Source organism: Pyrus communis, chromosome 5, assembly GCF_963583255.1.
Source record: "Pyrus communis chromosome 5, drPyrComm1.1, whole genome shotgun sequence".
Classification (NCBI taxonomy): Eukaryota; Viridiplantae; Streptophyta; class Magnoliopsida; order Rosales; family Rosaceae; genus Pyrus; species Pyrus communis.
In genome coordinates, this window is record NC_084807.1 from 9,301,358 (window position 1) to 9,316,871 (window position 15,514).

Consider the following 15,514-nt stretch of genomic DNA (forward strand, 5'->3'; position numbering starts at 1 on the left):
GTGAAACAACTGATACATATAGTGATTATGATTGGTACAGCATCGGATGTCTCTCTTTCTAATTAATACGTCTTTACATATGTTTTTTGTTTTCAATTAGTGAGTATTAGTTATTTTATATTTGAAGCCTTTTGTTGCTTAAGGCAAATAAAATGTTAAATTTGGATTCTTGAAATGCAATATGAACCAAAAACCAAGAATGAGTCGAGTGTTTGTTTGAGAGTAATAAGAAAACAAAGAACAAAGAAAGAAATATGATTTTCTTCCATCTCTCCATAACCACCAGCAACATACCTCTCCACCACCATTACCCCTTGACACCACACCCACACCTACGACTAAACTGAAGCTTCCCTTAACACCCTTATTACAACATTTGAAGTCCCAAAAGTTGATTTAGAGAAGCAAATTTTTGATCATTTTTAAGTGATAAAGAACGGCATATTGCAAGCTTGCAGCCAAGAAATAGGCTAATCTTTTTAGATTTGTCCGCAAAAGATGAAGGAAACAGGGAGACATACGTATGATGGAGAAAAGATGAGACATACACGTGTGAGATGAAGAGATATGGAGTCATAAACGTGTGAGATGAAGAAGAGAGTGAGTCATACACGTATGTGTGTGACGCGCATGTTACTATTATTGGACGACAAGTTACCCTTTTTTCAATTGGTTTTGGGCGATTATTGATAGTAAGACATGGATTTTTAGGGTTTTCAGAGTTTGTTACTGCATTGCAGGTTGTGCATGATTTTTGGGATAAATTTATTTATTGGTATATGTTGTATTAGCTATTGACAATTTCCATAGAAGCTTAGCCTCATTTGTAGTTGAATTTGATAGATGATTTTCTTGGCACAAGAACATGAATTAACCCAAAAAATCCTCAGAACTGCTTGCTAGAAAATTTGTTAAATATTGTATTTCCTTGGCACAGAATACGGAATGTAGTATACAAAGAAGTCAACATGTAAAATTTATCAATCATAAACAAATGGGTGAAATGCAATTTGGTGTCAACATGTAAATTCTCTTTTCAAAAAGAAATAGTGAACATGTAGACTTTATTTGTATTGTAAGTAATGTAGGTATTGTTATATCTGAAACTTTATATTTTTCACATTTAAGTTGTCTTGTCTTTTGCCAATACTTAATGTTTTTCATCCTTTTTCATTTTTTATTATTTATTATTTTTTACTTTTTACATTTATATAATATTGGACAAGCTTTAGGTAGGAACTTGTATCCAAAATTCCATGTTTGAGAATAACATGATTAAGATATAAATCATTACTTTACGCAAAGTGAAACAAAAAACTTGACAAACTTTTATAATGTGCATGATAATGAAATATTTCGCTAGCTGGGAAATATGAGTTCACTCTCAATAAAAGCATCAATTATTGGAACCAAATTTGCGTACATACAAAGACAGAGGTGAAATCTAGTTGGAATTGTGCATGATCTCCTGCAAGAGAGAATGGGGTTGATTGGAGGTGTGGTTGAATCCGAATATGACTGTGTACATGTCTTTTGGAAGGAGAATCAAATCACGAGTGTAGTTATAAGAAAGAATGGTGTGATGTACATCGTGAACCATCATTGACAAATAGCCTATGTCGAAGCATTAAGAAGATGAGTTATCCATGGACGTGTCTAGGTGCAGACAGTAGCATAGTGAAAGATGATGCTCTGTTAGGTGTAGAGAAAATATGTGTTTAGTAGTCTTGTAGAGAAAATGAAGGATCCGTATTATAGGTAGAAGTTCTCTGATAAATGTCCAATTTAGAGTATTTATAGAGATCTTGTGAGTCATTGTAGGGAAAGTAATCTTTATTAAGTTGGGAGAATATCTATGAGAGAATATAGGATAAGATATCCAATTCTCCTAAGACTATGATTACGTTGCCTAATCCCTAAGATATCCTAACTTGAATTAAGATTCATTATTTGGAAGACAAATAATGCCTTCAATGGGCTTAAGCCTAGCCATCTGGACTAGGATTATTAGACTACACTTTATGGGCTATAGGCATTCCGGTTCTTTTTATTACCCAAGGTGCCACGTTTCATCTTCATGGAAAATCATGGTTACACAATAAGGATCTTTAAAGAAGGAAGCTTCTTGCGCCATTGTTTTAGCTCTTTGATTGCTATTGTAGCTTCCAATGACCATCTCTCAACATTTTTCTTTAAATGCTTTGAGATCTTTCTTGTCGTTTTTTATAGTCCTGGGATGTGATTGGAGGCATAATTGATAATGCCTAGAGATTGCTAGATGTGTGTTTTTCCTTTAAGCTCATCAGGGAATTATCTAATCTTTTCGACAATGTGTTCTTAAGGAATAAGACACATCCAATCCCGAGTATCTACAACTCTGATCCCTTTTAGGCTAAGGAATTTCACATATGTCATTCTTAGCTTCATTTTGGATTTAGACAAAACTAACCCATCTTGGTAAGTCAGGTCTTGGTATATTGTAAGATGTATTTTGTGTTGTATAATATCTTCAGACCATCTCCAATGGTGACCTAAAACCTAAAAATATTTAGACCAGAAAATTTAGGTTTTAGCCCAGAAACAGCTTTTCTACTCCAACCCTTCTGGCTTAAAATTTTAGCCCCAGATTATCAAAGAATGAATTAAGGCTATTTTTTTTAAATTAACTTTAAAAAAAAAAAAAAAATTTATGTAGACTATCCTAAATTAATTTTATGAACATTTTAACCTAAAAATATTTAAATTCCAATCAATTTTGAAAAATCACTAAATCAATACATGAAAATCAAGATAAACCACATAAACTTAATACCAACGACATTTAATAAACCACATAAACTTAAAAAATAAAAAGACAATTAATAAACCACATAAACTTAAAAAATAAAAAAAAACAATTAATAAACTACATAAACTTAATACAATCGAAAACTCATAGACTACATAAACTTAATAATGATATTCACCATCTTGACTTGGTGATGGACTTGGGTGATAGTCTTGAGATGAATCATCATCTTGAAATATACTCCTTGTGGCATTCCTTCGTAAAATTTCCTTTTGCTTACCACGTAAGTATCTTTTCCTCTCTGGAGTGTATTTGTCGAGGTCCTCCATTATCAAATTAGTTTCGTACCTTTCTTGCTCCCTATCCCCTTGTTCCTTCATGGCCAAAAGCATTTGGGCCGATTCTTCTTGCCGACGGCACTGGATTTCGTTCATTATTGTCATTTCGCTAGCAAATTGTGCACGTGTCGGATCTTGGGACTTCCCTTTTCTCTTTGCTTCTTTTTGCTTATATCTACTTGGGGGCCTTGCAAAAGAAGAAGTTGGGGTCATTTGTTCGACACCTTCATTGTCGGCAAAATTCACACCTTCATTGACATCATTTGGGGGTGGGGCTTCATTATGAAATAATCTTCCACATTGTTGGTTCGCATCGGTTCCCCACCTCGGACAATCTTTGAGGATGTTCCAAGCATGATGCAACTTAAAAGCTTGATTTTTTGGTGTAGTTCTTGTCTTGTAAATTGCCATTGCTTTGTCACCCTATGCAACAAATACATAAAAACAATTAGTTGCAAAATACTATTATGTACATGACAACTAAAATATCAACAAATAAACTCACAATTTCTGAGGCACCCCTTCCACTAGGCATGTCAACCATGGCTCTCTCCAAGCTTCCTTTCCACAAAGTGCACGCTTTGTTGATAATCTTCCACCGATCATAAACACCACCAACTTCCCTTCAACCGGCGTTGGAGATTTCATGGAACTTATCAACGATTTTACCCCATAAAACCTTTCTATTTTGATTGGTGCCGACGGCACCATCTTCGCTAATCAAAATCCATGCCAAACATAAAGCAATATCTTCGTCAAAGGTCCAATTACGACCTCTAACATGCTCTTTTGCCATCTTGAAAATTCTGGAAATGAGAATAAATGGTATAAAGAAAAATTGAAAGAATTGTAGGAGAAAAATGAGTTTTGTGTGGATGTTTGAACAAATACATAGGTATTTATAGAGTTTTTGGTTGAATTTTAGGTTAAATAATTTTTTAAAATTATTCTAGCCATTGGATTTAAATTTGGACCGTTAGATCTTTTTTTTACCGTTATATTTAATTATATTTGATCTAAGCCGTTGGATTCAATAAATACATAAATATAAAACTAAAAAAAAAAAAAATTTGAACCTGGACCATTGGATTAACCACCGGCCCATTTAAAGTCACCATTGGATTACAAAAAGTAGCCGTTAGGCTGCTTTTGCTTTGAAAGCTGAGGGAACAGCCCCACGTGGGGCTGTCGGCTGATTGCAAAAACGGGCGCATGCGGCGCGTGCGCGTCTGGCGGAAGGGAAAGTGGGCTTCACAGCCCGTGTTTCACTCACAATAGGTAGGGCCCATAATGACTTTTGGCCTAAAAACAGGCTGGTATTTGGCCTTCTTTTAAGTTTTGGGTTTTAGGTTTTATTTAGCACATGGGTTGGAGTGGGTTTTGAGGTGAAAAAAAAGGGAATTTTAGGTTATAAGTCATTGTTGGAGATGGTCTCAATAAAGATTAGCATATCATCTATGTAGATTATGCAATTCGCAGAAATCTGAATAAACCTCATTCATGCGGTGCTGGAATTCTGATGGTGCATTCTTCAGTCCAAATGATCACGTTGGAAGAACATCATACCAAAGTTGTACAATAAGCACTTCAATATTGTTTTATTCCGTTTAGGTTATGTTCCTTTTTGTTTCTCTTTTTGGGTTGCTTCTCATTCTTCTTTGGCACCTACTCTAGAGATCAGAGGTATTTCAAATTTAATTTTTTTTTATTTTATATATTAGTAATTTTACACTACAAATGGCTTTGATTTATATGTGATATGCTGTGAATATTTGTGAATTTGTATGAAGAGGGGGTAGGGTGGGTGGTGATGGGTACAAGGAAAGGGGATGAGTTGGGTTTAGGGTTTAGGTATGGGGAATGGGGTGGGGTGGGGGCTCGTGGAAAGTGGTGGGGAAGGGAAAGGGCTGGGTGCATGATGTTTGGGTGGCAGTGGGTGGGTTTGGGTGGGTGAAATTGCTTTTTTTTTTCTTTTTTTTTAAATGAAATATTATAATTATATAATTATTGGAAAATTTTAAAAATATCAGATATTTTCTAGAAATATTAGAAATTTGTAGGAATTTTAAGAATTATTTAGTTTTAAGGAATATTAGAAATTATTTAGTTTTATGAAATAATGTTATCGAATGAAAGGTGGCCTGTATTCCACATTACCTAGGCAACCACCACCGTGTTAGTAACTATACCCACGGCATCAGCTTCATCAATCTAGAAAGCCTGATCTGATCAACGTATCACCGACATAACGTAAGGCAAGACATGGTTGTTTACAACCTACGACATCGGTTCAAAGTCAACAGCCTGTTGACTCACGACATGGGAGCCATCATCCACACCAAGTATCCCATGAAAGCATGAGGTTGCAGAGAGTTCATGGAAAGTCTCACTTTTGAGAGAATCTTTAACATTTCTGTTAGATTTATGAAGTGATAATGATAGTTTTTTAACTTAATCACTAATTTACTACTAGTCTAAACTTTCTTAGATTTATGAAGTGTTAATAATAGTTTTCTTACTTAATCACTAAATAGCCTCTATGCACGCGCTCACGCGCGTGCAGAAGGGGGATTTACATGTTTTAAATGTATTTATTAATGTAGATGGAAATGAATAATAAATACATTTAATAGAAGTGGTATTTTAACTAATCAAAACAACTGAATCCATATTAATAAAAGCGGTCTTCCAATTTCCATCTACATTTTATTGAATTTACATTAAGATTAGAAAAATAATATTTAATAAATAACTGATTGCTAGCCCATTGTGAGGCTAAGGCCACTCACTCCCCTTAGTGTAGATAACATCGTTTGTTAAAAAAAATGATCATTTGACAACTAATTGAATCACATTATTATGCGCGTGCGAGAGACTTTTTTTTTATAACCAGCACTACGCACCTCTTAAGTGTTTAAAAATTGAGAAATAATATTTAATAAACAACCGCGTGCAAAAGACATTTTTTAAATCACAGCGCTCTACACGCGACTTATACATTTTAAATTTATTTATATGCGTGAATTGCTTCAATATTTTTTTTGTTTCATTATTTTTTTTTTTATCAACAACACTACCCGCCTCTTAAGACGTTTTGAAAATAACATTCATAAGTTTTCTTATATTTTTATTATATTTTTCTTCCCCCATCACGTGGCATCCTCAACTTTGTCATTTGTTTATTCTTTTCTCTCTTCCTACTTATATTTATATTATATTTTATGATGATCAAATTACCAAATTACCCTTGCATAATTTGCTATATTATTTTGGGTTGGTTTTGAATTTATTTAACTGAGGGGCATTTTGGTTCAGTTATTTTTGTGGAAGCCGGTGACATCAAATCCCACTGTTCACTACCTCTCGCTTTATATATAGTAGAAGATAGATTTACTACTAGGCTGAACTCAGTCAGTCTCTCATCTCAGTTCTCAACCCCATTGATTAAAACTGTGGTCCACTGCCAAATTGTACGTCACCAATCAGAGCTCTTAGATTATGAACTAAATCTATGGCGCCAACCACAAGCATTGTACTGCCAACCTAACCTCTTAATTTGATGACCTAGTAACTAGACAAGTTTATTATCATATCGTACTATAACGTTGTGTTATTAATTTATTAGTATGTTAATTTTTATTTATTTATGAATATTACACTCTAAATTCAAGAAATTTACTTCTATATATTGTAGCACGCATGAATTAGTAACACTATTTGACGACGACGGTGTCTAAAAGGATTTTCCAAATGTTGCCTCTAATAAAGGCATATACATGGCACAATCCCATCATAGAGTAGAGTCGGTCAATGTCCAGTGGTCATAATACTAACTCCAAAACTATGACCAAACACAGTAACGAATATGCCGAAGAATTCTTTTACTTTGACGACTCAATTTGTACCTTTTCCAACAGCCACTTCATCACGTCAAGCATATGCTCCCTAATATTCTACCAACTCTTTCCTCCTAATAAAAACTTCCCCTATTCTCTCCTCCCTCCCTCCCTCCCAACTCTCCCAATAGCACTTCGACTATCTTCTTACACTTCATTTTTACTTTTTGTTTTCTGGTTCTCTGCAAATCCCACTAAATCTCTGTAACCAAACGCCAACTTTGTAACCCTAGCTAATGAAGTTTGGGAAGAGATTGAAGCAGCAAATGCATGGGACGTTGCCGGGTTGGCGCGACAAGTTCTTGTCGTATAAGGATTTGAAGAAGCTTGTGAAGCTGATTTCTTCAGCTCCCATGTTGTTGGAACAGGCATCAGAGTACGGCAAAACTGAGGCTGAGTTTGTTTACTTGTTGAACAATGAGATTGAGAAGTTTAATGCGTTTTTTATGGAGCAAGAGGAGGATTTCATTATCCGGAATAAGGTACGCTTATTCTCGATTGTGTTATAATTTATCTTTAATGTCTAAACAGGTTTTTTACTGAGATCTACTGTGTGCTTTAATACATAGTTTGTCTGAGAGACAACACTACTTGTTCACTGACAATTTGGATTACCTGGTTTTGGCCCAGTCGTTGACTCGGTTGGGTTAACTCGATCTTTTTATTTGTAAATTGACAATTAAGTGGTGAAGCTAGGAATGGTCGGGGGAAGGGCGAACTTATAGAGTGCAAAGTTAAAAAAAAATGGCAACAACCAAATCCAAAAGTAATGTCTTCCATAATTTATCAATACAAACAAATTACAATTGTTACCAGCAAGATTTTATGTTATGAAAACGTTACATAATAGGCTCATTATCAATAAAATCAAATACATTTTTCTCAATGTAAACAACCATGTTATCATTCAACCTTTGATCTATTCACAACTATATAATGGAAAACAAAAATATATTAGACTCTTAATCTTAGAGTAGACTATACTAATATGACTACTAACTGATCAGACCAACAATTCAATTAATAAATATGAATAATCGTATACATTAGTCAATAATTCAATTAATCAGTCAATGATCAAGAATTCAATTTTTATCCTAAACAATAATTTCATTCATCAATAATTATAAAATTCATTTCAATAATCAATAGTCAATAACCATATCAGAGTAATACTCTATAATTCTATACCAATTGAACAAAATTCGTATTAAATAATCAATTAGGGTTTGAAATAATATAAATTTGGAAAATACAAATTTACCTAAAATTGGGAAGGATGAAGGCTGCGTGTTTGGTAAAGTGGGGGGATGGGGATTGGGGAGGAACGGGGTAATGACTGGTCCCCCCAAAATACTTTAATTTTTTTTTTTCAAAATGGAGAAGTAAAACGACAGCGTTTACTTAAAAATTATTATTTTTTAATAAAAACAAACCCTGCGCGCAGGGGAGCTGCTCAACAGAACCACCATTCTAGATTTCCAGTTTCCGGCCGAATCAAAGAAGCTTAGGACTCACTCTTGGCCTTGTTTTCTGGCGAGCGGAGGGGCGGCTGCCCCCCTTCACCCCTATCTATCTTTGCCACCAATGCTAGCTAGGGAGACTAAATTTCTAGATAAAATTTTGTAAACTAATTTTTAGATAAAATGCTAGGGAAACTAAATTTTTTGAACCAAATTTGTAAACCATATGTTGTTGTAGACGATTGGATTATTAATTAAATATAAATTTACGTGCTTATTTCTTATTATTGACACATCACTTAATTTACAAATTTGATATATAAATTTGATCTCCATATAATTATCCTTTATAAAAAAGCAAACATTGCATCTTCCGTCCTCCTTCACCCACCACATTGTTGATTCTCTTATTGCAATTTTTTTTTATGAATATTAATTTTAAATCAATCACATATATATGCTATATATTTGCTGTCTTTAATTTTTTATTAAAAAAAATGAAGGCATTGAAAATGGTCCTTGTTGTAAGTACAAATAAAAAACTAACTGCAGCATATATCTATACAATGTGAATGCAGGAATTACAGCAGAGAATTCAAAGAGTAATTGATAAATGGGGGCCAAATGGAAGACAGCCTTCAATGACTAAATATGAAGAGGAAATGGGCAAAATTAGGAAGGACATTGTTGATTTCCACGGCGAGATGGTGCTCTTGGTGAACTACAGCAACATCAATTACACAGGTAGTCCATGGTTGATGAGGCTAATTAATAAGCTCATTCCAATTTTATACAGCAATCCTTCAAGAACTTACATTCCACCCTCCACTTCCCGTTCTTCTTTTTCCCCTCTACTAATAAATTACTCTATATAAATATATATATATATATATATATATTCGTATGTGCGAGTGAGCGTAATATGTAAAACTTTTTTCCCACACCAATCAAGGCCGAGGGTCATCTTCGTCTCAAGCGCATGGAACAAGCCTTGCAAATCATTCATGATTCGACATGTACTTAACAATTTTTGGGTTTTGTAGGGTTGGCTAAGATACTGAAGAAGTATGACAAGAGAACAGGTGGCCTACTGAGATTGCCATTCCTTCAAAAGATTTTGGAGCAGCCATTTTTTACAACTGACAATATCTCAAAGCTGGTCAAGGCATGTGAGAGCACCATAGATGCAGTGTTCCCAGTGGAGGAAGAAGAGAGAAAAAGAGAAGTGAAAGAAGCAGTAACGGTCGCCGGAGAAGGAATATTTAGGAACACAGTTGCAGCCCTACTCACCATGCAAGAGATTAGAAGAGCAGGCAGCTCTACTTATAGCCAGTATTCTCTTCCACCTCTCAACTTGGATGCTGACAGCTCTGATCTCACCAAGTTATTCCAACTGAGCCCTCCCATACCTATTGTTTAGTTATAGGAGCTAGAATTAATAAATAAGCAGACAAATTAATTGGAGTTATATATAGCACAAGAACTGGAACATGTCGAATTTATGTTTTTTTTTTTTTTTTTTGTTGTTAATTCTAGGCAATATTTTTACTCTAAGCAAGACAGCAAAGAGGAGGACAATTTGGACTTGAGGATGTAGTTGCATGAACAGGAAGACCGTATCTGCTATCCTTGGGTAGCTGGAGAATAATTAATGTGCTCGCTAATTAGTATTTTTATATATCTACCACATATCAATGGTTTAATATTATAAACGATTTATTTGACAAAAATAATATTATAACGATTTTGAGTAATTAGAAAAGAATTTGGATAATGACTGTTATTCAAATAGCTGAACAAGGTGAAGTCTTTTTATATCAAGCAATTTGACCTATTTTTCCTTCTTGGGTGAATTGAGTGAAGATATTAAAAAGAGAACAAAGAGAAACAACAGAGGTCAAGACGAGATATACCTTAAGCAGGCTAAAGCTTCAAACGGCAAGAAAATAAACCAAAGCAATTTCAAGGGGGGGAATTTTTTTTCATAAAATAGCTAATCGAAGAAACACCGAACTCTATTTTATTTCCTTTAGACGCGGTGCTACAGGCTTGGAATCGGTAGCAGCCCTCCTTCCTTCTCCTTTTAGCCTTTTTTTCTCTCTTCTCTCACTACCACTATTAGAAAAAAAACACTTGCGCAGCCAAACTTTACATGACGCATCAAATTTCGTCGCGCAATGGACACTTCTGCAATGAAACTAGGGTATTATCGCGCAGAGATGGCTTGACCATAAAAAATTATTGAAAACAATTATGTGATGAGGGTTTTCATCGGGCAATACACCTTTGCACGACGAAACTAAATATTCGTCATGCAAAGTTTGAGAAAAGACGCAACAAGATGGGGACTTGGCGCTGACATCTTGCGCGAAGACGCTTTTTCCTGCCAAAATCTTGCACAACGAATGTGTCGTCACGCAAAGTTTCTTGGAATGGTCAATTAAACATTTAAGGTGGATTAATTAATGCAAGCTTTGCGTGACAAATCTTTCGTCGCTCAAAGGTTTCATAGGTTATATAAAATCATAGATCCACTCTCCATTTTCCTCTCATCCTTTTCCCCAAAACTGTCAAGGCCCCCTCGTTTGCTTCTTCCCCAAACCCCTTATGTCCCAATTCTTGTTTTACTTTTCTATACGATGGTTGATTTCAATGCTGCTCCAACTAACCAAGGATGTGAGGGCCAAGGATCTCGGAAAGGTAATATCAATATGGTTTTAATACTTTTTGTTTTGTTGCGGAAAAAAAAAATATTAGTATCATTATCATAAAATTAGATGAATAACTTAGTTTCTTTATGAAATTTTTTTGGTTTCCGTAGAGAAAAAAAAAAAAAAAACAAGAGAATGTCTGTATAGGCCAAAGTGGGAAGCAATGACGGGCCCAGGCGAATCAACTTTAATGATTTCAAGGGATCTAAGAGGGAGTCACATGCCCTGCTTGCGCATGATATTAAGACAGAATTGCGGAATAAATGTCCTCAAAGTGGGCGTCTTGGAAAATAGTGTCAGAGGACGTAAAGAAGTTTATGTTGGATGACTTATCAGTAAGTGTCATTTAGTAATTTAATAATTATTTTTATATAATAATTACAGTGTTGAGTATTAATTATGTTTACCATAACAGGCTAATTATATTATTGATGAAAGGGACCCTAACCTGATGAATTTCATCGATAACATATTCAATCAAGAGGCGTTACTGGGAGTGAAAGTATGACGTCGAGCGAAGTACACATAAGCACCACCAGCGAAATAGTTTTTTTTGTTTAGCTATTATGGAGGAATAAAATATTTTCTTAGAATGTAACCAGATTGTAGCAAATGTTTTTATTTAACATTTATGGACAATTTAAATATTTTCTTAGTTTGTTGTCGGATTAAAGATTTACTTTAAGTACTTATTTGCTCAATTTTATTTACCTTGTATAGAAGAATTAAATAATTTGTTTTCTTTAAATATGTGGTTTAAAAAAATTACTCACGAGTACTAATTAATAGAAAAAAAAAAAAAAAAAAAAACAACACATGGTCAAGGGGATATGCTATGTGCAATGAAAATGGATTAATAGTCGCATGAACACACTATGTGCAACGAAGCCTTCGTCGCGCAAAGATGTCATCTTTATTACCAAAAAGCCAATCGTGAGAGAGGCAAAAACTGAAAAAATTGCAGCAGCTGCCTCTCCCTCTCCCTCCCTCATCTCTCTTCAAAATTGTCCTTAACTCCCTCCATCTCTCAATTTCGTCCTCCACTCCCTCAATCTCCCTCTCCTTTACCTCCACCTCCACCTCATTTCCCTTCCTCGATCTATCCTGCTTTATATCCGATAAGCGATTGATTTTGTATTTTTTAATTGTGAATTCAAACTAACAAAATTATATTTGTTTTGTATAGGCATTGTTCTATGCGATTAACGGTGAATAACGAATTTGGAGGTATTGCTGATGCAAATTTTTACCTTTTCTTGCTTTTACAGAAGGTACCTGCAAAACAGTCAACACCTTTGATCAAAGACCTAAGTCTTCCCACGAGGTGGGGATGGGGTTGGCCAATGCATCTCTGATGCCTAAGTTAGTTTCTCTAAAAAGAGTAAGTGTTTATGGCCTTTTAGTGTAGTAAAAGCTTACCGAAATTTGATAGAATTGAATATATACATAGAGGGAAGAAGGTCGGCCATGGTGTTAGGTTTTACCCTGCACATGGCAGCATCTTATTGGCCAAGGTGTATGAAAAGAATATTCTTAAGATATTAAATAGGAAATAATATCTTGAGATATGGAGTAGATATCCCTATTGACTGAAATAGAGATTACTTACTTGAATGGAGTCAACCTTCAATTGGGAATGTAATAAAAACAGGATTTGCGTAATTAATCCTTATCTTTAATACTTTGACTTTTCCTTGCCAAGGACAGGTGAACAAAGGACAATTGTATTCAACTACATGGTCCTTCAAAGATACAAGGTTCTAAAAAACGCTAGGCGCTAGTTGGGCGGTAGGCTAGCGCCTAGCGCCTAGGCGACTAGGTGGGCACCTAGGTGGCTTAGGCTGACTTAGGTAAATTTCTTGTATATCTTGTAAATAAGTGTGTACTGACACTTACAAAAAAATTATACTTTTACGAAATCCCTTAATAAGATAGTAAAAGAATAATAAAATGCTATCTAACAAGTCCAAAAAATCAATAGCACTTGATGCTATGAACTGACAGCCTGACAATCTATGTTTTTTTAATGAAAAAAAAATTAATAGCACTTGATGCTATGGATGGACTGACAACCTTTTTTCTTTCAGAAAAGTCAAGATGCTAGCTGTCCAAACTTGAATGGATAGAAACAAAAAAAATAAAATAAATTAAATAGTTTGAAAGTGATCACGTGGGTGTGGAAGGAAGAGAGAGAAACTAATTTTCTCTCATCTTCTTCCTCTTGGCAAGAACATAGACCAGAAGCTTATGAAATCCAGAAAAATCAGAACACAGCTAATCTGCATTCATCCTTTCTCAAGTTCGAACACAGAAAAAATTGAAATTCCCAGACCGCCTAGGCCACCCAGGTCACCTCTGTGCCTGCCTAATCCCTGTCCTGATTTTGCATTAATCCTTGTGGTTAGCCATCGCCCAGCACCTAGGCGGCTGCCTATGCCCATTTTTAGAACACTGCAGAGATGTTGAACTGTGCGTGAGAGAATTTGACGTCTAGCACGCCCATTTAATGAGGGAAATCTTTTCTTTCTTGAGCAAAAGTCCACGTGTCACCTCTAGAATTTTTGGGATTGTTTTGGGCTCCACATGTACCTTTTTCACTAATTTAATTTAATTTTTTTAATTTGAGTTCTTTAAATTATTTTTTAATATTTATGTGATTTAATTTATTTGTATGAAAGCAAGTGGCCCCCTACCACAGTGATGGAGATGAGTGTTGCCCTTACATCAAGGTGTGGGTTTGAATCCCGTTGGCTCCCTAATTTAACAACTAATTTAACAAATCTATCGTTTGATAAAAAAAAAAAAATTTTGTATGAAACATTTTTGTACGTGATGGACAAAAATATTTTGTCTTGTATAGAGTTAATAGTACTTAACTTCGTACACTTTTGTTCATAAAAACTTAGTTTCCTGTTGAAAATTAGTTGGATTTCGCACATGGATGCGAGAGCATGACTGCTGTCTAATTAATTATTGAATTGTCCTATTTTTTGGACAATTTGGGAGTTCGCAGTTATGTGCCGTAGTTTGCGATCAATCAAGGGAAATTTGGTAACATCTCTTTGCATTCTTTGAGTGCATGATAGGTATTTTATATCAACATCATGAAGAATTGTAGGGAGATGCTGCCGAATTTTTTCCACATCAAAATCTAATATGATAGAGCCATAGATTACGACACATAACTTTGCATTTCCGAATGGGATAGGGCCCTTATTAGAGGCATAAGGTGACAAGTCATAATTGAAGTTGTTATAATCCTTGAGGTTTTATTTTGTTTCCAGGCAATATGGAGGGACAATGGGTACAGAACCCTAATAGATGTGCTGATGAATACTTGGATAGCATATATTGATTCAATGAATTTGCAGTTACATACAAACCGGGTTCACATGGTCATTTACGTGACAATTTAACGAGGACAGTAACATATTTTTTACGGAATGACTAAAATAATTTACGGTGGACAAACTCAAGGACCACATCAATCGATTTTCATTGTCAGGGATCAAGATGAGGAGTTATGTCAATCTCAAAGATCATTTTAGATAAAAACCCTATTCTCTACTTCGTCATAGCTCAATTCCAATGTGAATACTCACTTGTTTTTCCAAGACAATTGTTGCGAAGGGCTTAAAAGGAGACTCGATTGGAAAATATTCCTTAAAAGCCAATCATAAAATGATATTTTACCTACATTTCATATATTTCCAATCTCATATCAAAGAGGGCACTTTCATCTTTTTCTTTTGACGTTTACGCATGCACGTAGGAGAGATGTGAACAAAATTTTGCAGTTGATGGGCTTGCACTTTGGGGCTATAATATTTTTCATAACTTTTTCTTCTAATGTTTACGCATACACATAGGAGAAAGTTAGGAAATATACCATGTGACAACCGAGGTTCTCAAATTGCGCGTTATGCACAAACATATATATATGTATATGGGGTAAGGTAAATATAAATGTAAGGAGTTTGTGCATGATGCATGGTCGTTGACAATACCAAACATGGATTTTAGGAGAACCTGATTGGCAGGAAACAATTGAATCTTTGAATTTGTAGAAGGACCTCCATGAACCTTCAGTTCCTTACCGTCAGTTTTCTTAGAGTTACGCTAGACTTTTGCTGATAATGTGATGTAGTCCTAGTTAACTGAACAACTATAAGAGAGAGAGAGGGGATGTGCTGGGAGCAAGAAGAGATAGTTGATGTAATTATAAGGTGTTTGATCTCCCTTAATAGGATTTTTACCACCCATAAAAAGAGAGATAAAAATACTTAAAAATGCTTGCAAGTGTACAAGGGAGTTGTAG

The 15,514-nt window shown here is 35.0% G+C and overlaps 1 protein-coding gene across 1 annotated transcript; it reads left to right on the plus strand.

Moving 5' to 3' along the window:
• Positions 1-7,151: 7,151 nt before the first annotated feature.
• LOC137733123 (SPX domain-containing protein 3) lies at positions 7,152-10,209 on the plus strand. The gene is made up of 3 exons (XM_068472283.1): positions 7,152-7,504; positions 9,064-9,229; positions 9,529-10,209. Exons 1-3 carry the CDS (start codon positions 7,259-7,261, stop codon positions 9,903-9,905), a joined length of 789 nt encoding a protein of 262 aa, XP_068328384.1. The 5' UTR covers positions 7,152-7,258; the 3' UTR covers positions 9,906-10,209.
• Positions 10,210-15,514: the final 5,305 nt, after the last annotated feature.